The 18,069-nt window shown below is 40.6% G+C and overlaps 3 protein-coding genes across 4 annotated transcripts in view; 1 reads left to right on the top strand and 2 right to left on the bottom strand.

The window, feature by feature from the left end:
* asb16 (ankyrin repeat and SOCS box containing 16) overlaps positions 1-18,069 on the bottom strand; it is a 333,586-nt gene that overhangs the window by 308,879 nt on the left and 6,638 nt on the right. The gene's annotated exons all lie outside the window — the stretch shown is intronic.
* On the top strand, positions 1,558-13,464 carry atxn7l3a (ataxin 7 like 3a). Of its 2 annotated transcripts, XM_061712855.1 has the most exons (14): positions 1,558-1,781; positions 3,924-3,966; positions 4,099-4,198; positions 4,300-4,432; positions 4,523-4,694; positions 4,803-4,900; positions 4,999-5,021; positions 5,115-5,160; positions 6,278-6,315; positions 6,422-6,490; positions 6,585-6,628; positions 8,061-8,132; positions 9,679-9,815; positions 9,902-13,464. In XM_061712855.1, the coding sequence occupies exons 3-14, from the start codon at positions 4,148-4,150 to the stop codon at positions 10,093-10,095; spliced, it is 1,077 nt and encodes a 358-aa protein (XP_061568839.1). In that variant the 5' UTR covers positions 1,558-1,781; positions 3,924-3,966; positions 4,099-4,147; the 3' UTR covers positions 10,096-13,464. The 2 variants fall into 2 exon arrangements, with proteins under 2 accessions (XP_061568839.1, XP_061568840.1); XM_061712856.1 differs by lacking the exon at positions 8,061-8,132.
* tmub2 (transmembrane and ubiquitin-like domain containing 2) lies at positions 12,632-17,260 on the bottom strand. Its single transcript, XM_061712857.1, has 3 exons — positions 17,136-17,260; positions 14,605-15,252; positions 12,632-14,453 (listed from the first exon to the last, which is right to left on the bottom strand). Exons 2-3 carry the CDS (start codon positions 15,234-15,236, stop codon positions 14,066-14,068), a joined length of 1,020 nt encoding a protein of 339 aa, XP_061568841.1. The 5' UTR covers positions 15,237-15,252; positions 17,136-17,260; the 3' UTR covers positions 12,632-14,065.

An 18,069-nucleotide genomic window follows, 5' to 3' on the forward strand; every position in this document is an offset into this window, starting at 1 on the left:
ATCATAACAAACTCCGGCTTTTTGTTGAGTCGTTTACACAGCTGCGACTGCAGCCAAAGTTTATAAAAATGCAACCTGTGGAACTAGTCATTTCTTATTTGGCAAGATGGAGAGAGCCTATTGACTGCACAACGCTTTGGACATAGTGATGGAGTCTGATTCTGATCGCGAGCAAGAGGAATCTGACACAGAGAACACAGATACTACAGACGAGGAACCGGTGTCTGAATCGTCTTCTGAGAGCTTGGATGTGTCCTCTGACGATGAGACGGCAGCGGCCACGGGATGGACTTCCAGAATTGGGGAAATTCAGTGGCAGGGAAATTTGCTTTCATCCTTTGGACCACCGTGGATCCCTCATGGCAACGGGGAAAAAGTTAGCGAAGGAGGCTGGTCATTGAGGAGCTGGGGAAGACTCTTGTGGCTCCACAAATGGCAAGGAGACGCCACCTCCCCGCACACCAGCTGCTGCGGCCTTGGTGTTGGTGCTGAACCCAAAGGAGACCCAGGTCCAAGCTCAAGTGCAAGCCCATCCCCACACACCACCCAGAGGAGGAGGCAGTGTGCTTTGAGCACCAGCAACAAACAAGTCTATTCCACCTGCAGAAAGTGTGACAGTCCCATCTGCAAGGAGCACTACCAAATTGTTTGCAGCACCTGCCTCACCTGAACTGACTCACACACACACGCACACACACACACACACACACACACACACACACACACACACACACACACACACACACAGAATCTCTTTCTTTCTCTCTGACACACAATTTTGTTGCTGTTATTGAATGTTATTTAGTCAGTTTTGATGTTCCTGGCTCACTGTTCCTGGTTCATTTTTCATTGTTTCACTTCTGGGTAAAAAAGTATGTGTTATAGCTACCTTTTGAAATGCATAAAAAATAATAATGCATGAAGATCAATGTTGCTGCTCTGTGTTTCCTGTGTTGTTCATCTAAACACATGGCATCATGGCAAAAACCTGGGGTAAAATCTTTAGGAATTCATGAATATTTGATATCAATACTTAGGTCAGATGTAGGTGAAAGAAATTAGCTCAATTAAAGTAGAATATAATAATAATGTATAATATGTTTTATAGCTACCTTATGAAAAGCGCGTTTTTTGCACTAAAGGGTCAAAGTGTGAGTATTTGACACTGCACAAAAAAAAATAATGCATGAAAATCAATGTTGCTACTCATAATTGACATATCCCAGGCTGTAATAATCCAAAACAAAAAAATCTACTTTGCATGTAGTATATTGAAAATAATTCATTTTTTCTGTTTTTTTCATCTAAAAACATGGTGGCATCGTGACAAAAACCTGGCATTTAAAGGGTTAAAATCTTTAAAAATCATGAATATTTTACATCAATACTTAGGTCAGATATTGGTGAAAGAAATTAGCTCAATTAAAGTAGAATATAATATTAATGTACATTGTCTGAAGTGATGCTTTTATTTTGGAGGGGTAAGGCGGAAGTCGTTATTTCGGCCGGTCGCTGATGATCTGACGTGAAGCTTTTATTCTGGAGGGGCGAGGCGGAAGTTGTTATCTCGGTGTTTTCCTCTGATGTCCAAACGGCTCCTCAGCGTCTGTTAAGCTAATCCACACCTGCGATAATAACAGTCACTGAAAACCAGAAAGCTGCTGCTTTTCTTATTTCTTATATGAACTTGTAGTTGGCGTGTTTTACGCGCAGTGCTCCGGTAATGTTGCTTTTCCCCCTGAAAACCTGCCTGTTCCAGGCTGAATTGACGTTATGACAGGGTAAGAGGAAACTGTCGCAGCTTGTTTATCATTTATATTTTAATCACACACTGTTTGCTTTTGTCTCGATGTGAAAGATTATCAACAATAATAAATACGCTTTAAGCATCATCAATGATAATTTGCTGCTAACACGGTAAATACCTGCATTCATTTGGGTAACATTAGCTCATCGGTTGCGAGTTTTTAATTAGTTAGTGTCGTCTTTTAAAATAGCCAAGGTGTTAATTAAAACACTTTCATGTGAGAAAGAAAGTGCAGCCTCTTTTATATCTGAGGGTTCAGGAAGAAGGAAATCTTATAACCCCCCTGTTCCTGGCTGTCTCTTAAATATGAAAAACAACACACGTCATATTTATTTATCAAAAGATAAATGTAATGTCATTATTATTATTATTATTATTATTATTATTAAAAGATAAATGTGTGTGGTAGCTTTAGTACATCATGGCATGTGAAAGCACTTTTAACAGAAGTAACTTGGAGTATCATCATTGTATCAAGTATCAAGAGTATAATTTGGTTATATGTTATAATATTTTATAAAAATTATGTTATATTAGGATATTACTATATTATTATGCTATATTTATATTATATCGTGCTGCACCACTCTATATGATAATTATTTATTTGTTTACTCTCGAATTAATATTCTCAATTTATGTATCGACTTTCATCATCTTATTTACACACACACACACACACACACACACACACACACACACACACACACACACACACACACACACACACACACACACACAGATGTCGTCTTTTTTCGTTGTTTGCACTGTATGTTAATAAATAAAAAAAAAAGAAGTAACTTTGAGTAAACATTGTCTCTGATGTTATCAGTTTCACATTTTAGTTTTTAAGATGTTGCTTCAGCTCATTAAGGTTTGAAGGGGTTTGTTTATGTATTATTTATGTTCTTCTAAGGTCCAGTCACAGCATTTTAGTCTGGTTGACGTCCGTCTCACAAATGCCCCCTTTCTTCATCTATAATACATTGATATAAATGTTTGTCGCTGACTGTTTGGTGTCCAGGTGGCTGTGGCTGCAAAACAAGCCCAAACCATCACCTCACCCCCACCGTGCTTGACTGTGGTGATGAGGCGTACGTGTTGTTTTTATGTGTTTGGTTTTCATCAGATGGAGCGCAGAGCGTTACAACTATACATATCACCTGTTCAAACAACATTATATCAGCAGTCTTGTAGTTGAACCGCAATTCAAAACTTTGCACACCTAAGCTGTGCTGTCGTCTTCATTTTAGAGGGAGGAGGCTTGTTTTAAGCCCTCAAAAAGCCCATCCAGACGAGTCATAATTGTGCGTTCTTTTTCTAATTATCCAGTCATGATTTTTAATACTTAACTTGTGACTCAGGCCTGTTGCAGTTTGTCTGAACATTGCATGCTGTGATGCTCAGATCTTGTTGGGACATCCCCTCTTGGAATGATTGTCATCCGTGTTTTTCTCGCTGTATATTTAATGATAGAATTTTACATTGTGTGGCAGTGGCCTTGATAATGTTTCCCAGATTGACGGGCAGCAATAGTTGCTTCTCTAAGACCTTTGCTCATGTCTGGCCTCTTTGGCATTGTGTGAACACACCTGCATTTTCCAGATCAGCAAACTGCAAAACTTTGCTTTTGTAGAAGTGTTCACGTATTCATCAAGTGCATTTGTTTAGTATCACCTGATTGCGGCAGTCAGTAGTAGTAGCAGTCAGGGTGTACTTTTGATATAAATAATGACATACTGTAATGTATCTTATCTTGTTGTTCATCTCAGGTTGGCTTTACTTATTAAGATCAAATATGGATATGGATCACAAAATATTTTTTTTATCTCTGTATATTTAAAACCTATGAATTTTAAAGAACATTATTTTTCATCTGACTGTATCTTAACACATTTTATTTTTCCTATAAGAAGAGAACTTTTATAGAATCCAGTCAGTTTGCCTAATTAATAATCAATAACTAATTACATTGGTGCCTGGGATGTTTCTGCAGCGAGTATTTTAGAGTTGTGGTCAGAGTTCTCATATTGATTGTTCAAGATAAATGTAATTGAACTGTTGACATCTTGAAGACTTTATTGACATTCAACTTACATTTCTTTTTTTTCGACAGAATGAAGACAAATCTGCAACAGGAGTTAATACACATTTTAAGAGTAGGTATTCTGAAATCAGTTTGACTCGACCTGTACCTTTGATGTCAAACGCCTTGGTCTTAAATCTACCTCCTGTTGAAACACTGCTCATTTTGTGATTAAAATGTTTGTTTTTTTGTTCTAAATTTTCAGGACGGTATCTTCTTACATCCCTATCAAGATTTCCAGTACAGAATTTCAAATGAAAATGGAGGATATGCCCCTCTCAGGCCCAGACAACACCAAGCTGGAGGTAAACCACTGACACTATTTTTCCATTGTTCTGTTACCTAGAAACACGTCATATCCTGCAAATGATCTCATCTAATATCAGATATGTAAATGATGTTGCAGGCCTTGGTGCACGACATCTACTCTGAGCTGGTGGAAGATGCCTGTTTGGGCCTGTGTTTTGAGGTACATCGTGCTGTTAAACAGGGCTATTTCTTCTTGGATGAAACGGACCAAGAGAGCATGAAGGAGTTTGGTTTGTGCAATTCTTTTTATTTTTATTTTTCTGATCAATATGTGCTCTGTCATGTTTACTTACCATATGTGCAACATTTCACTTGTCTAGAAATTGTGGACCAACCAGGAGTCGACATATTTGGACAGGTGTACAATCAGTGGAAGAATAAAGAGTGCGAATGTCCAAACTGCAAAAGGTTAATCGCAGCTTCGCGCTTTGCTCCACACCTGGAGAAATGTCTAGGCATGGGGCGCAACAGCAGTCGCATTGCCAACCGAAGGTTGGTCAGTAACAGTCATTCAGGATTAGCTTGTCTCTTGTTTCAGAGTTTGATATGAAAATAGCAAACCTGATTCATCTGGCTGTTTGTTTTTTCTGCTTTTAATAGGCTAGCCAGCAATAACAACATGAGCAAATCAGAGAGCGATCAGGAAGACAACGATGACCTCAACGACAATGACTGGTCATATGGGGCAGAAAAGAAAGGTGAGCACTCCACGATCCCTTTCTCCAAATCTCTGCATTATGAAGGAGGCCTAGGCTGCTTTTAATAATAAACACATTTCTCATGCACTCTTTTTCAGCCAAGAAAAGAAAGTCAGATAAGGTACCTGTTTATATCCTTGAATCAAACTATATATTTATTTTTCTTTGTATTTGCAATGAATTAATTTTAATCTTAAAACATTTCTCTCTGCAGAACCAGAATTCACCAAGAAGGTCTAAATCTCTGAAACACAAAAATGGTGAGTCAGTCAGATCTCCAGTTTCTGCTCAAGTGAACAAATGATGACGCTACTGTGTTCGTGACGTGGGTAAAACGCTGCACTGCGTGATTTCAGTATTCTGAAAACCCATGTGCTGGGCTTCAGTCTTTTCGGGGCAAGCAGCTTTTTGCAGTAACAGGAAGTTTGATTTGGAGACCTGCTTGTTTACAGTGACAACCACAGCCAACTGTAAAGGGCAAGATAAGCAGTGACAGTGGCATCTGTTATAATAGTTGGAGAGTTTGGGAAATTCAGTGATTCCAAGTGACAAGCAACTTGCAAATTACCCACTTCCTTTCATATAGGTTCTACAGAACATTTGACAAAAACACCCGTGTAGTACATCCATATATGCAAAGCTGCAAAGCTGCACAAATGTGAGCTTACTGGCAGATATTTGGAGGTTTTCTTACTCAAGGTGATTTTAGCTTATGGAAAGGCTGGGAATCAAGAGAACAGAGAAAAGAGAACATGCTGCACGTGAGGCCCTGAACTTGAACCTGCCACTTGCAGCTCGATTGTTTCATTGAGGGTGTGAATGATGGTTCGACAGGCTGCATGTGTCAGTGAAGCAGCTGACACTAGTCCAGATAGATATGGTCCCGTTCCAACCTCCTCCTGTCCCTACATGTCCAGTTTACCCACACGTGTGTGTTTTCAATGTGACCATTCTGTGTTTAGTGTCCGGAGGGTACATTTAAATTTAATTATGTTACTGCCAAAATGACTCAAACTCAAGATTACTGTCCGTTCGTTTATAGCCTGGTGGGTTCTGACCCCAATACTATGCTACAAATGGCATAGTAATTAAAAAAGATTAACTGAATGTGGAGGAAACACTTTGGGTGAAAACAGGCATTATCTTCAGGCCTTCAAATAACACTACAACACTATAACACATAAATAAGACTGAAACAGTTTTGCAAATGTTTTGGACTCAAGTTCAGTTATTATAGTCCTAGGTGACATAAATACTGACTGTGTTCTGACAAATTAAAATGTATTCAAGCTGCATCTAATGCCCCGTTCACACTGAGCAATTCAGTACGGTCCGGGTTTGAACAAAGTGCCGTATTTTCTTTTTCCATTTTTTCAGGCGAGCTTGGGAGTAGCATCAGTTCAGAGCCTTACAAGGTGACCAATCCTCCTTTGTTCAAGCTGACTGATAAATTGTTATCAACATTATGTTGTACTGTGCAGTACGCACATTTATAATGGTTGTTTTTGCATCTCATTTTAGTACAACTACAATCCTGGAATCAGTTATGAAACTTTAGGTCCTGACGAAGTCAGATCCTTTTTAACGACGGTGAGCCGCTTTCATGAGAACATGTTCAGATCAGGTTTACCGATGTCGCTTTGATTGTACGGATTGATCATTTCCCTGATATTTGTTTCCACAGCAATGTGGCGTGATCTCCGAACACACAAAGAGGATGTGCACAAGGTAATTATTGTGAAAGCCTCTGACATAAAGACAAAATGATGATTAGACAGTTTGAAATAACAATATACTTCAGGTTGATGCAGCGTATTTCAAGGTGAAGCAACGCATGGTCTGGTGTTGGTATTTTGTTCTCAAATACTAATTCTGAAGTCAGTGCCTTTATGTCCCATTTGTGTGTTTATAAAATGAGAAGGTGAAATCTGTTTCTTGATGTAATGAATTGATCATGTTGGGACTCACTCAGGGGTACACAAGTGGCAACTGTCAGTTTGTTTGAGGTTGTTCTGGGCCATGATTGGTTTTGCTTTTCAAAATGAAAATAAATGCAAATTCAAATCCAACATTTCACAAATATATTTTTATTTAGAATCTGGCGAAACCCAGTCAATGACCAAAAGCACACTCTCCCTTCTGATTGGTGATTGACTCCATCCCTGCCATCCGTCCCACCTCCTCCTGCAGACAGGGCTGCTTTTCATTGTGCTAACACCCGGCCCTCACACACCGGCTTTGCCCTTTTGCAGGTCTCGTTGCCTTTCTGCAAGAGGAAGCTTCCAGAAAGGTGTAAAAGCTGATCTGCTCTTTTTTCTACATCCCTGGGTAGACAAAAATGTGTGAAAAAGGAGAGACCGCTATGACCGAGTGGGAAGTGTGAGAATTTCTAACAACGTTCTGATCATGTTGGGTGTACTTGCGTGGTACCTTCACAGAGACGTGGAAGACAACAGGAATCCTTTGTCTGCATCATGCTTTATTCTTTTTTACTCACTATTGATTTAACAGTGTTGAATTGGGGAGATGCAGAAAGAAGCAAACGCTTTTCTTTTTGAGCAGAAGTCTGATTTTAGAACGGCTGAAGAAAAGCGCTGTTGGAGCCGCATCCTTTAATGTCACATCAGGCCAAAGAATCAGTCCCAATTATTCAGGGTACCATGGTAACATGGCAGGAAAACGCTGATTACATTTTCACAGATATGAGAAAAGCTGACAGCACCTTCTCCTCTGGCGTTATTGTTTTGATTTGTTGGCCTGCACACACACGTGCACGATGGACATGGCGCTTTACGTCACGTTTCAGGCCCATGATGTGGAGTCGGACTTTGTTTCTGGAACGCCAGATTGGTGAATGTCAGGACACACGTTTATCTTACTTGGGCCAGTATTAAAGCTGAAGTACAACTGGTGGCACGTTTTTACCCAAATGTTACAGAACATCCATATCGAAGCGTCTCTCTCCTCATTCTACCTGTTGAAGTTTTTCTTCTCCACCACCATGAACTTCTGGGGAGCCGTAGGGCAGCTCTCTCTGACGTTCTCACACAGAGGAGGCGTGTTGGCATAATGAAAAGCACCCGGGGTGATCCGGGGGTGAAGCTGTGTGGTGGCCGGCTCATCACGCAGGACTGTATAATGCCCCCTTGTGTCCCTCCAGGTCTCAGCGATGTCCCCAGCACACGGACGAACAGAGGATGGCCGTCAGGGTGTTCCTCCTGGGGCCGTCCTTGTGAGTGTGCCTTGTCCCCTTCCTCATTCCAAGCATCTCTTTTTAAAGTCTATTTAAATAAATCACAGTTTTTACTGTCCACTGCTTCTCTGGCCAGGCTTCCTGTTACAGTTTAGACAGAGACTCTCTCCTTAAGAGTTTTTTTTCGTCACTCTTGCACACTAACTATATTAAAATAAATGTGTGAAATATGTTTTTTCCAGAGATACTCAGACTTTACATCCAGTATTTGACCAAGCCACCTTTGGCACCAGTGGAAGAGTCCAGTCTTTATTAGAACAATCAAACTCCTTTAAGCATCTCTCCCAGTTTCACCAGCAGAAAGGTCCCGCTCAAACAGGTTGGATGGTGAGCATCGGTGTTAAAACGTCTCAGCTTTCTCCAGTTCCAGTTCAAGTTTTTCCCTGTGTTCTTCAAGTTCCTTTTCTTTTTTGCTTCAGGTTTTTGTCCTTTTTCTATAGATGAAATGTAAACTTATCACAGATGAGTCATCATAACAACCACCGGCAGCATGAAGCTCACAGAACTCATCTATGATTACAGTTTGCCTGTTTTGTCCAAACCATGTTCCTTGCCCAGTTAATTTAAAACTCTCCTTCATTGATGAAAGCTGTTGTGCTTTTGAGCTCTTAAATGCTGCAGAAGTGTTCTGTTTACTCACTACTGTGCCTGTACAGTTTGCCCTTTCATGGTTTTCACTCTAAACATGCACCACACTTTTATTTGTCAATGTGATGGATAGCGTGGGGATTAATTGGGGGGAGGTTGGTGATTATGATGACAAAAATTCTACATTACGATGACGTGCAGTGGCATTAGGTAGAATGGTGGTGTAGCGGCTAGGGGGGTAGGCGCTACATTTTTTTTATTGACTCATCTACATGGAAGAAGTCCAAGACAACACTTAAACTAAGCTAATCTAATTTGGCTCAGACTTTCAATATCCTCCGTTTGATCTGGAATAATGTTTCATGTAGGAAATGTCCCTCAGACCACTTTCCACCCCAACAAAGATGAACAGATCTATAGTAAACCATGATTCAGTAGGTTTGGGGTGTCAAGACATAAGAATGGTTTTGGACCGTTCGTTGAAAATAATTGAAAAGCAGCAGCCTTTTGGGGGAAAAGACCAGCATTATTTCTTGCTTGAAGGCAGTTGCTCCCTTGTTGTTGTTCCAGCTCCATATGAGGACTGTGGCAGTCCTGTACACGTCTGTGGTGGAGAGTGAAGCAGCATCAGAAATAACTGGTCCAGACGGCTGGCTCTGTGTCGGAGACTGCTGCTCTACAGAGCTCTTATTTTCCAGCGCGAATGAAGCAACCATAATAGGTCTCTTGAGAGCTGAGCTAGTTAGAAAAGGGAATAAAACACAGATTAGAGACTGTGTTCAACAGCTGCAAATACACTTTCGTTAGGTTTTGGTGTTTCTCTTTAAATGGGTGAAAACCTGCAGTGGCGCAAAGGTGGTAGAAATATATGAGGACTTCAGTTTTTCTGTGTTTCAATCGTGTCAATTGTCACCTGTGTCTGATTGTCTTGTATTAGACCCGCGCTGCCAGATACGGATGCCGCGGTGGAGGGCGACAGCTTTGACATTCCTGACGGACAGACCTTAATGAGTCGCCTGCAGTGGGAAGACTCTCCTGATATTTCCCCCACCGACTCTGCCTCGTCTAAAGCCAGTGAGGAAGGAGCCGCCCGTGCAGAAATTCTCAGCTTTTGTTCAAATTGGTGACGGTTTATAAATGGATTTCTGTCTCGCTCGCAGGCACCAACCATCCAGATTCTCGGAAACCCAAGAAGAAGAAGAGGCCATCCATGGGTTTGAACAGCGGAGGGGGAATTGGAGGTCTGACTGGAGGCAGCAGCAGCTCTCAGAGTAATGTCAGTTTGCCGACCAAAAAAAAGAAACCCAAACTCTCAGCACCTTCTATTTCCAGCATCTATGATGATTTAAACTAGCATGGATCTGTTTGTCAGACCATCTCTTGCCTCCTGTCCCTTCTCTCATACCAACATTTACAGGTTTGAGCAGGTTGGGATTAAACCCTACTTAGTAGTTTCTTAACAGTTTGGATTTGATAACTTAAGATTTCTCCTCTTGCACTGTGAATACAGTGAACTGAAGATTGTGGCCAGTCAAAGCCTCTTTTAGGTGTTTATGAGCCTCGTCCACCACAAACCACAATCCACATTCTAATATTCAAGCAACTGTTCAGTTGACACTTATTTTTCTTAAAATTAATATCAGAATGACTTAATTTAAGATTCGAGTGTCGATCTATTGAGATTTTCTACAACAAAATAATTGGTAACAGGTTTAATACCAGGGTTTAGAGAGAATCCCATGTTGGTCCAAAACCTCAGAATTCCTGTTTATTAATTGTCACTCATTTACTCATTTAAAGGAGAAATATAATTCATTCTGTGCTTGAGAGGATATGCAGTATTTAGGTGTCTGAACTACTGACTCCCAACTCCAAAACTCGTTTTACTTTGCTCAGTTTTTTTTATCTGAAAATAAGTATTTAGTGCACAGTTCAGATTTGCAGGACTAATATTACAACAGGCTCCAATTAAAAGGTTGTATCTCCAAATCATCCTTTTATTTAGTGCAACTTGGAAGTGGGGAGTCATGATTAAGAACGCTTCTCTTTTTTTTTCGCTTTAAAAGTAAGCGATTAGCAGCAGTGATGTAGTTCCCTGAAAAAAGAATATCAGATGAAAGATTTTACTGGGTGAGCTTTCTATTTGACCAGTCTAACGATTTGGAGGTTGGGGTTTAAAACCAGGTTTAAAACCTCATGACAAGGGAATACAAGGAATTTTCTCTTTTTGGAAGTTAAAAAATTTGATTCATTATTAAACGTGGGATCAGTGAGTGAGAACTACCATTACCACACACACAAAAAAGATGTGGGTACATTTCCGTTATAGGTTATACATCTTAACGCTGGCCTCTGAAAACCTTAAATGTCAGAGGTGAGTGAGAGCCTGTGTATATATAAAGTTTTTACGTGGCTAAAGAATTGATGTGCCTGTGACTCGTCGATTAACCAGCGCGCAGCCACTGGGCCGCTTCAGCATTCCTGTCTGTGCCGTGGTGTTTTGTTGACCGGGGCTGATTCAGGATGATTTACTACAAGATTGGGCATAAAAATAGGGACCGGCTCTAACTTTCCGTGACTGGACTGCAGACAACAGGAAGCTAAGTGTTTGAGTGTGAAATGGTCAGTTATTTTTCATCAGATCAGCTGCTAGTACCGGGAGCTTTCAGGCATCATAGGTTCTTGTAGGATGATGGCCAAATTCAAGGGCTGTCAATGTCCTAATTTACTTTCACGGTCACGTAAAGCTTCACTACCGATCTCGAATAAGGCATAGCATGTGGAAGGTGGGTGAAGAGGAGTCGGGCGGCTCGGTCCAGCCCATAAAACCGGCTCCCAACGACACGAGTGAGAAGAGCGCCGTTGTACTGTGTCCCTGCGGTATTTTGACCAAAACATGTCACAGACATTTCACTAATACCTCAGTCGGTTGTGTCAACTTGTGAAAAAAAAAAAGGGCATGTCTCCTTTAAATTAAAAAAAAAAAAAAAGTTTTCTTTGCAATATTAACTATGAAAACTGTAGATTTTCAGTTTTTCATGAATTAAGGTGTGACACCAGAAAAAGCTCTTAAATTGTCTGACTGGCTACCTGAAACCTTCAGGTGCTTCCTCATTGGTGGTTTTCCTGTATCAAACCCACCTTTTTGTTTTTTTAAAGCACTTTGTGTTTGTCCAACTCAGTTGTGGTGAAACCGCTCTCAGTTGACACTCGTATAGGCATTTTAATTGGTTGCTTTTTAATTCTAGCATTGCGTTGCACATTTGTGTGTGTGTGTGTGTGTGCACGTGTTTGTGTGTGTGCGAGTGTGTGTGTGTTTGCTTGTCATATTTATTTTCACAAAACTATGCATCAACAAATGTGAGAAATTTTGTGAAAGTATGTGTGCCATTTAAAAAAAACAAAACAAAAAAAAAAAACTTTGTTTACATCAAAATGATGATATTTAAGTGTGTATATGTCACTGCCTTTTTAGTGATGTGTATGTATCACGTCGGTGAAAGTGGAGATTTGGGTATTTTATGAGCCAATCGGCTCTAAGGACACATGCACAGATCATTAGGTAACACAAACTAAATCATGACTCCAACATCAGTTTTTTTATCCTACATAGAAAATGTTTTCATTTTTAGTCATTTTGTGCTTAAAAATTGTTTCTAAAAGAATATCAGTGTTGCAGAAGTGCAGAGATAAGCCGGTGTTTGGCGTCTGACCAATAATGTGATTTGAGTTGTATATTAGCACATCCTTTTCAGGTCAACACCTTGTATAATTCACACGTTTATTTACTCTCTGAAACTGTGAGTGTAGTTTTCGTGGATGTCTGTTCCTACTCAGTTTTCAGCTTTTATCATTCAGAAACGCATCACTTGAACTTTATTGTTTGAGGAGTTTATTTGTTTGGACTTGTTCATCAATTAAGATAAGAGTTCCTAAGGATGATGCACATTCTGCATTTTTAAAAGTACAACAATCATGTCTTAGATGGCTATTTTCATTTAATATCCCCAAGTAATCAGTTTCGTGAAATAAGTTGGACAACGATTCTACAGGTCAGTGCCCGCAAAGCTACCAGGCCGTCAACTGTATTTAGTTAAATGCCTCAAATATTGTCACGGTGACAATCAGTTAAAACCTGATTTTAATTAATTAGATTAATTAGAACAAAACCTATTTTCACATCAGATCCTGCTGCAAAATTAGACGTGTCCTTGTGAAATCTGTCCAGTAAGGTCCTGTAATGTGCACTATTGATAAATGAATATTATTGACATAACTTTCTAAGTACATTTTGATGCTAATGCCACCTTATGTGAATGAAGCTTGAAGCCCAAGTTTTCTTGTGGCTCTTTGTGTATTTGTATGCAGTACAGGTGCAATGAAAATGAATGCAATGTTGTTTCCAATATTTTTAAAGCACAAATGAGTGCATGTGTAAGTAACATGTATTTGGACATAATGTGAGTACATAGGTTATTTTTCTTCACTGCCATGCATACTTATGTTTGTAAGTAAATAAACATGTACTGTACCAAGACACTGACCTCGACAGACCACAAATTTTAACTGCTTTATCAGGAAATCCTTTTATTTGAGATACACCTGAAACCAAACAATGCTAATATAATCATAAACAATGTTGCCTCCAAATCTGTAAGTGCCAGATTCAGCTGTGATGCTTTTTTTTTCTTTAAAAAAAAAATACACAACATTTTTTACGGTATCTTGTCAAAGACTGTTGTCATGTCTAATAAATGTTGAAATTAGCCTATTTCTACATAGCAACTACAAATGTTGGCCTTTCACTGAGGGAGTTGCACAGTTTATATTTGCTTCCACAGAGTTTGGCTCATTTCAGAAAAAGAAAATCTTGTTGCGTCAAACTGGCACACGCAGCCCAACAGGGCCTAGTTGGTTTCAAATTGCTTTACATAATTGAAACTATATTTTTTAATATAAAAAAACCCCCACAGAAGCAGTAATCTAAAAAGAGAGAATAACACAGAAGAATGCCTCATGAAAATCTAACAGTAAAAAGAACAGACGAGATGAGGCCAGAGTGCTTCAACGTGGTTTTAACCATGTACATGTCTGAAGAGATGCTAAACAACGCTCCGGCTAAAGTAAATAGTCACTTACGGGACTTTAGCTGTACAATCACTTTTTTTTTTCTTGGTACATGCACAAAAGGCTCAGCTTGCAACCCCCATACACACAGCTATTAGCTGTAGCGCTCCTTCATCAGTTCATCTCTCAAGACACTCGCCCACTGACGTAGTTATTTTTGATTCCACCTCACAATATTCAGCCCGGTGTCCGCCTTCTCAGCGGCTGTGCATTCCAAATATCAGAAAGCTAAAGAACACAGTGACTCCCACAAGGGAGATGGTCGCAGGGGCGGTGAAGAACTGCCTGTAGTTGATGCGAAAGTACCACACCACGGCCAGTATCACCACGAACACGGGCACCACCAGGCTGCTGGTGCTAACGGCTACTCCTGCAGCCCTGAATCCTCCAGAGACCCCAGACGCGGCTCCCGGCCCAGACTGAGCCCCTTCCTCTGGACTGGCTTCGTGCAGGACCTGGGAGATGTGGCAGTGGATCACGCTGTTGTTGGTAATGTTTAAGGAAAACAGAGTCTTCTTAGGATCCTGCAGCAGCTGGCCTTGGTAAATTAATTTAATCTGATGTTCCCGACCCGAGAAGAATTTGCTGAAAAAGAATATAGACGAGAAAGAAAAGCTGTCAAGACATTTTAAAAAGGGATAAATTCATGTTTTGGGAAATGCTCACTGGCAATGTATTAGAGATTTTAAAAGCCGTTATCATTGTTGATGGATATTTTGGGGAGTTTAAAACAAACCTTTTCAGTACTTCAACTGTGTCATGTGGTTCCACAACAGCCACCTCCTCTGTGTCATTTAAAAATTTCAGACGGACACTCATGGAAGTAGTAGAGCTACTGGTGGTGGTGGCAGACGTGGTGCTGGTTAAAAGTGATATTGGCTTTACAGGCTTTTTTTCTACCACTCCAATCACTTCCTCATCATCATCCTCATTCTCCTCCTCATCAGCTTCATCTCCGTCATCTCCCCCGGAGGAGTGGAACCTTCCAGCCTGAGGTTGTTTGCTCTGTATGTCCAGCAGCAGATCTGTCCAAATGCCCTCAGCTCCCTCCCCTGTCCCTTCACCCTCTCCTCTCTCTGTGGCCGCCTCTCCATCATCAGGCTTGTTTTCCTGCGAAGGCGGAGCAGCCTGCTGCTCAGGCGCGTCAGCACTCTGAGATCCTCCTCCGTAGCCGTCGTTGCCTCCCAGTCCTATCAGAGAGGCGTGGGCGCCCACAGTGAGTATGGCGCCCAGTATGTGGTCTCCGCGATCGGCCACGTGGGTGGAGAGCCAGGCCAAGACGAGGGCCAAGACCAGCAGCAGGACCCCACCTGCGGCCATCACGTCATCCTCCATCCCGTCCAACATGGTCAGTGCACACACTGCCATCTCTGTCCTCCGAACCCTAAGACAAGAGCAGACGCATGAAGACTCAGGAAGAAAACATGATGTAGGTAAAGCTCATTTTTCCAACATTTAGACACAACTTTGTCTCCAGTGATGTTACTGTAATATTTACACTGGGGAAATTATTTCTTGAATTGCATCATTAGATGCTAAATTGACAGGATGTAATAACATTTAGCTTCAGCTGTGCCCACTTGGTTCTGATTTTCAATGACACCTGCCTTTCCATTGTCATCTGTTGATTTTTTTTTTGTCAAGGGTTAAGTCTCAAGACCAAAACTGTTGACTATGAAAGAAAGGAGTCCAAAATCTTAAAAGCGGCAAGTAGAAAGGTTGCAGTCAGTGGCACTACAAATCTCAAATGCAACAAAAGGATAAATTAGTGGTTGTGACTCCCTTTAAGACTGTTTCATAACTATAAACTGCCATGTACTTATCCTGTCATATTTCCTACCGCAGAAGATTGAAAGTCGATTTTAATATGGGCACAATAAACCCAATTTAGGCTTAATCTCCTCAACTAAGCATAATTTGAAAGTAATTGAACTTGTTTGAATTGCTTGTGTGTGTGTATATAAAACTGTGGAACTCATTAGCCAACGACCTTAAACTAGCAAACTCAATAAAAGCATACAAGATATTATTCAAAGCAAAGGTAAAGGACACGTATATAGAAGCACAATAAGCAAACAAAGAAGAATGTACACATGTATGAGATGAAATGACAATCTAAACTGGTTTTGTTGGTTTCTTTAGCATCTTTTCACTTTCTGTTTTCAGAGCTATCATTATTATTACTATTACTATTATTACAGTTATTTAAGCTATTATTATTATGATCATCGTTATTATTATCATTATTATTACTATTATTAGTTATGTAAGCTATTATCATCATCATTATTTTTATTATTATTATTTTGTGTAGCCTCTTGATACTTCATTTGTTCTTTTTGTATATTCTATTCTGTTAAAAGGTGGGCAAGATAAGCTTTATGCTTCAAGCCCAGACCTTTTCGGTCAAAATAATCACAATGTTGACCAGGGAAAAACCTGTGGATGTTTGTTATCTTGCTTGTTGATTTTTATGCTTGTGATTGACCGAAATAAATACTAATATATATATATATATATATATATATATATATATATATATACACACACACACACACATACACATGACCCCTTTGAGTTTCCAGTAATTATATAATAAAATATTTATATTTTATTAGTTACTGTCCTAAGAAATAGCAGAAAAGTTGGGAAAAACTCTTTTGGGGTTGTCAGTTACCCAAATCTAACAGGAAAAATGTCTGCATGGACACAAAACAGGGTTTCCTTTGATTGCTTCTTATTTTGAAGGAAAATGCAACAATCAGGGATGAGGAGTTGATAATCAAACAACAAAACTATTAAACCAAGTTGCAGTACTTTCCACATCATCAGATAAAGATGCCTTGCTTGAGGGATCCTTGATAGTTGAGAAATGGCACTTATAATCTTATTCCAACAGTAGTAGAGTTTAAATGTAACATAGCTCGATGCAAGTCTTCCCTGTCAAAGTGGAGGGATTAGAAAAGTGACTCGCGTCATTTGAGATGGACATTAAGCGGTGTTTCCTTGCGTCATGTCCGCCACACAGCACCGTTACACCGTCTCCACACGCCGGTCCCCGCCAAGGCGGGTTTGGAGCGCGTTTACCCGACAACTGTTGAAGTTTACACTCCTATTAGCTCGCTAACTTAGCTCCCCCGCTAGCCTGCCCGGCTAGCCGAACACCGACCTTCGAGCTCCCTGCCTTTAGTCGCCAAACAAGTCCAGACTTACCATCGAGTTACCGTCTTAAAGTCGTTTATGTAACGTGTTTCGGAAGGGGCTTACCTGTCCAGCCGTGGAATCAGAGCATGCTTGGGGACGAGGCTGTTCACTAGTTAACAGCTGCTGCAGAAACACATAAACACAGGACAAGTGACGTCATCGGCGCCCGGAGGGAGGCGTTGTTTTGGAAGCAGGACACGCCCACTTCCCGCCGCTGGCCCCGCCCCCGGACTGTTGGCCCCGCCCCCCGACTTCTACCCAACTGATGGGTTTCTTTTTTTTTTGTGATCAAATTTTTATTTATTTATTCTTAAAGGTAAGTAAGTAAGTAAACTTTATTTGTACAGCGCCCTTCACAGACCATGGTCACAGAGCGCTTCACAGTTACAATAAAAACACAGTTAAAAGATACATACAAATTTAAGTTTAAAAGGCCAAGACAACACATTGACGACCATAACAGCCCCAAGACAATTAGGCAAAAGCCTGCACAAATAAAAAGGTCTTAAGTTGCCTTTTGAAGGAGTCAACAGACTCCATGGAACGCAGAGAGAGCGGAAGATCGTTCCAAAGCCTGGGAGCAACGGCCTGGAAGGATCGGTCTCCTCTGGTCCGGAAACGAATACGAGGAACCATCAGCAGATTCATTTCTGATCCACAGACCTCAGAGCCCGAGCTGGGGTTAGGGCTGGATCAGATCGTGATGTAAGGTGGAGCCTGACCATGCAAAGCTCTGAAAGTTAAAACCAGAATTTTAAAATTGATCCTAGAGGAAACTGGCAGCCTAAAGGGGACCTATTATTCAGATTCAGATTCAGAATACTTTATTAGTCCCAAAGGGCAATTCATTTCTACAGTCGGCCTGTCCATAGCAACAAAACACAATACACCAAACAGCCAATATCCACGATCACATCAGCAACAACAACCACAACCAGTGACAGCACAGCAGAGCAGGATGCAAATACTTCATGGTTCACAGTTTACAGTAGTTCAT

This window comes from Cololabis saira, chromosome 21 (assembly GCF_033807715.1).
Source record: "Cololabis saira isolate AMF1-May2022 chromosome 21, fColSai1.1, whole genome shotgun sequence".
In the NCBI taxonomy this organism is placed as follows: Eukaryota; Metazoa; Chordata; class Actinopteri; order Beloniformes; family Belonidae; genus Cololabis; species Cololabis saira.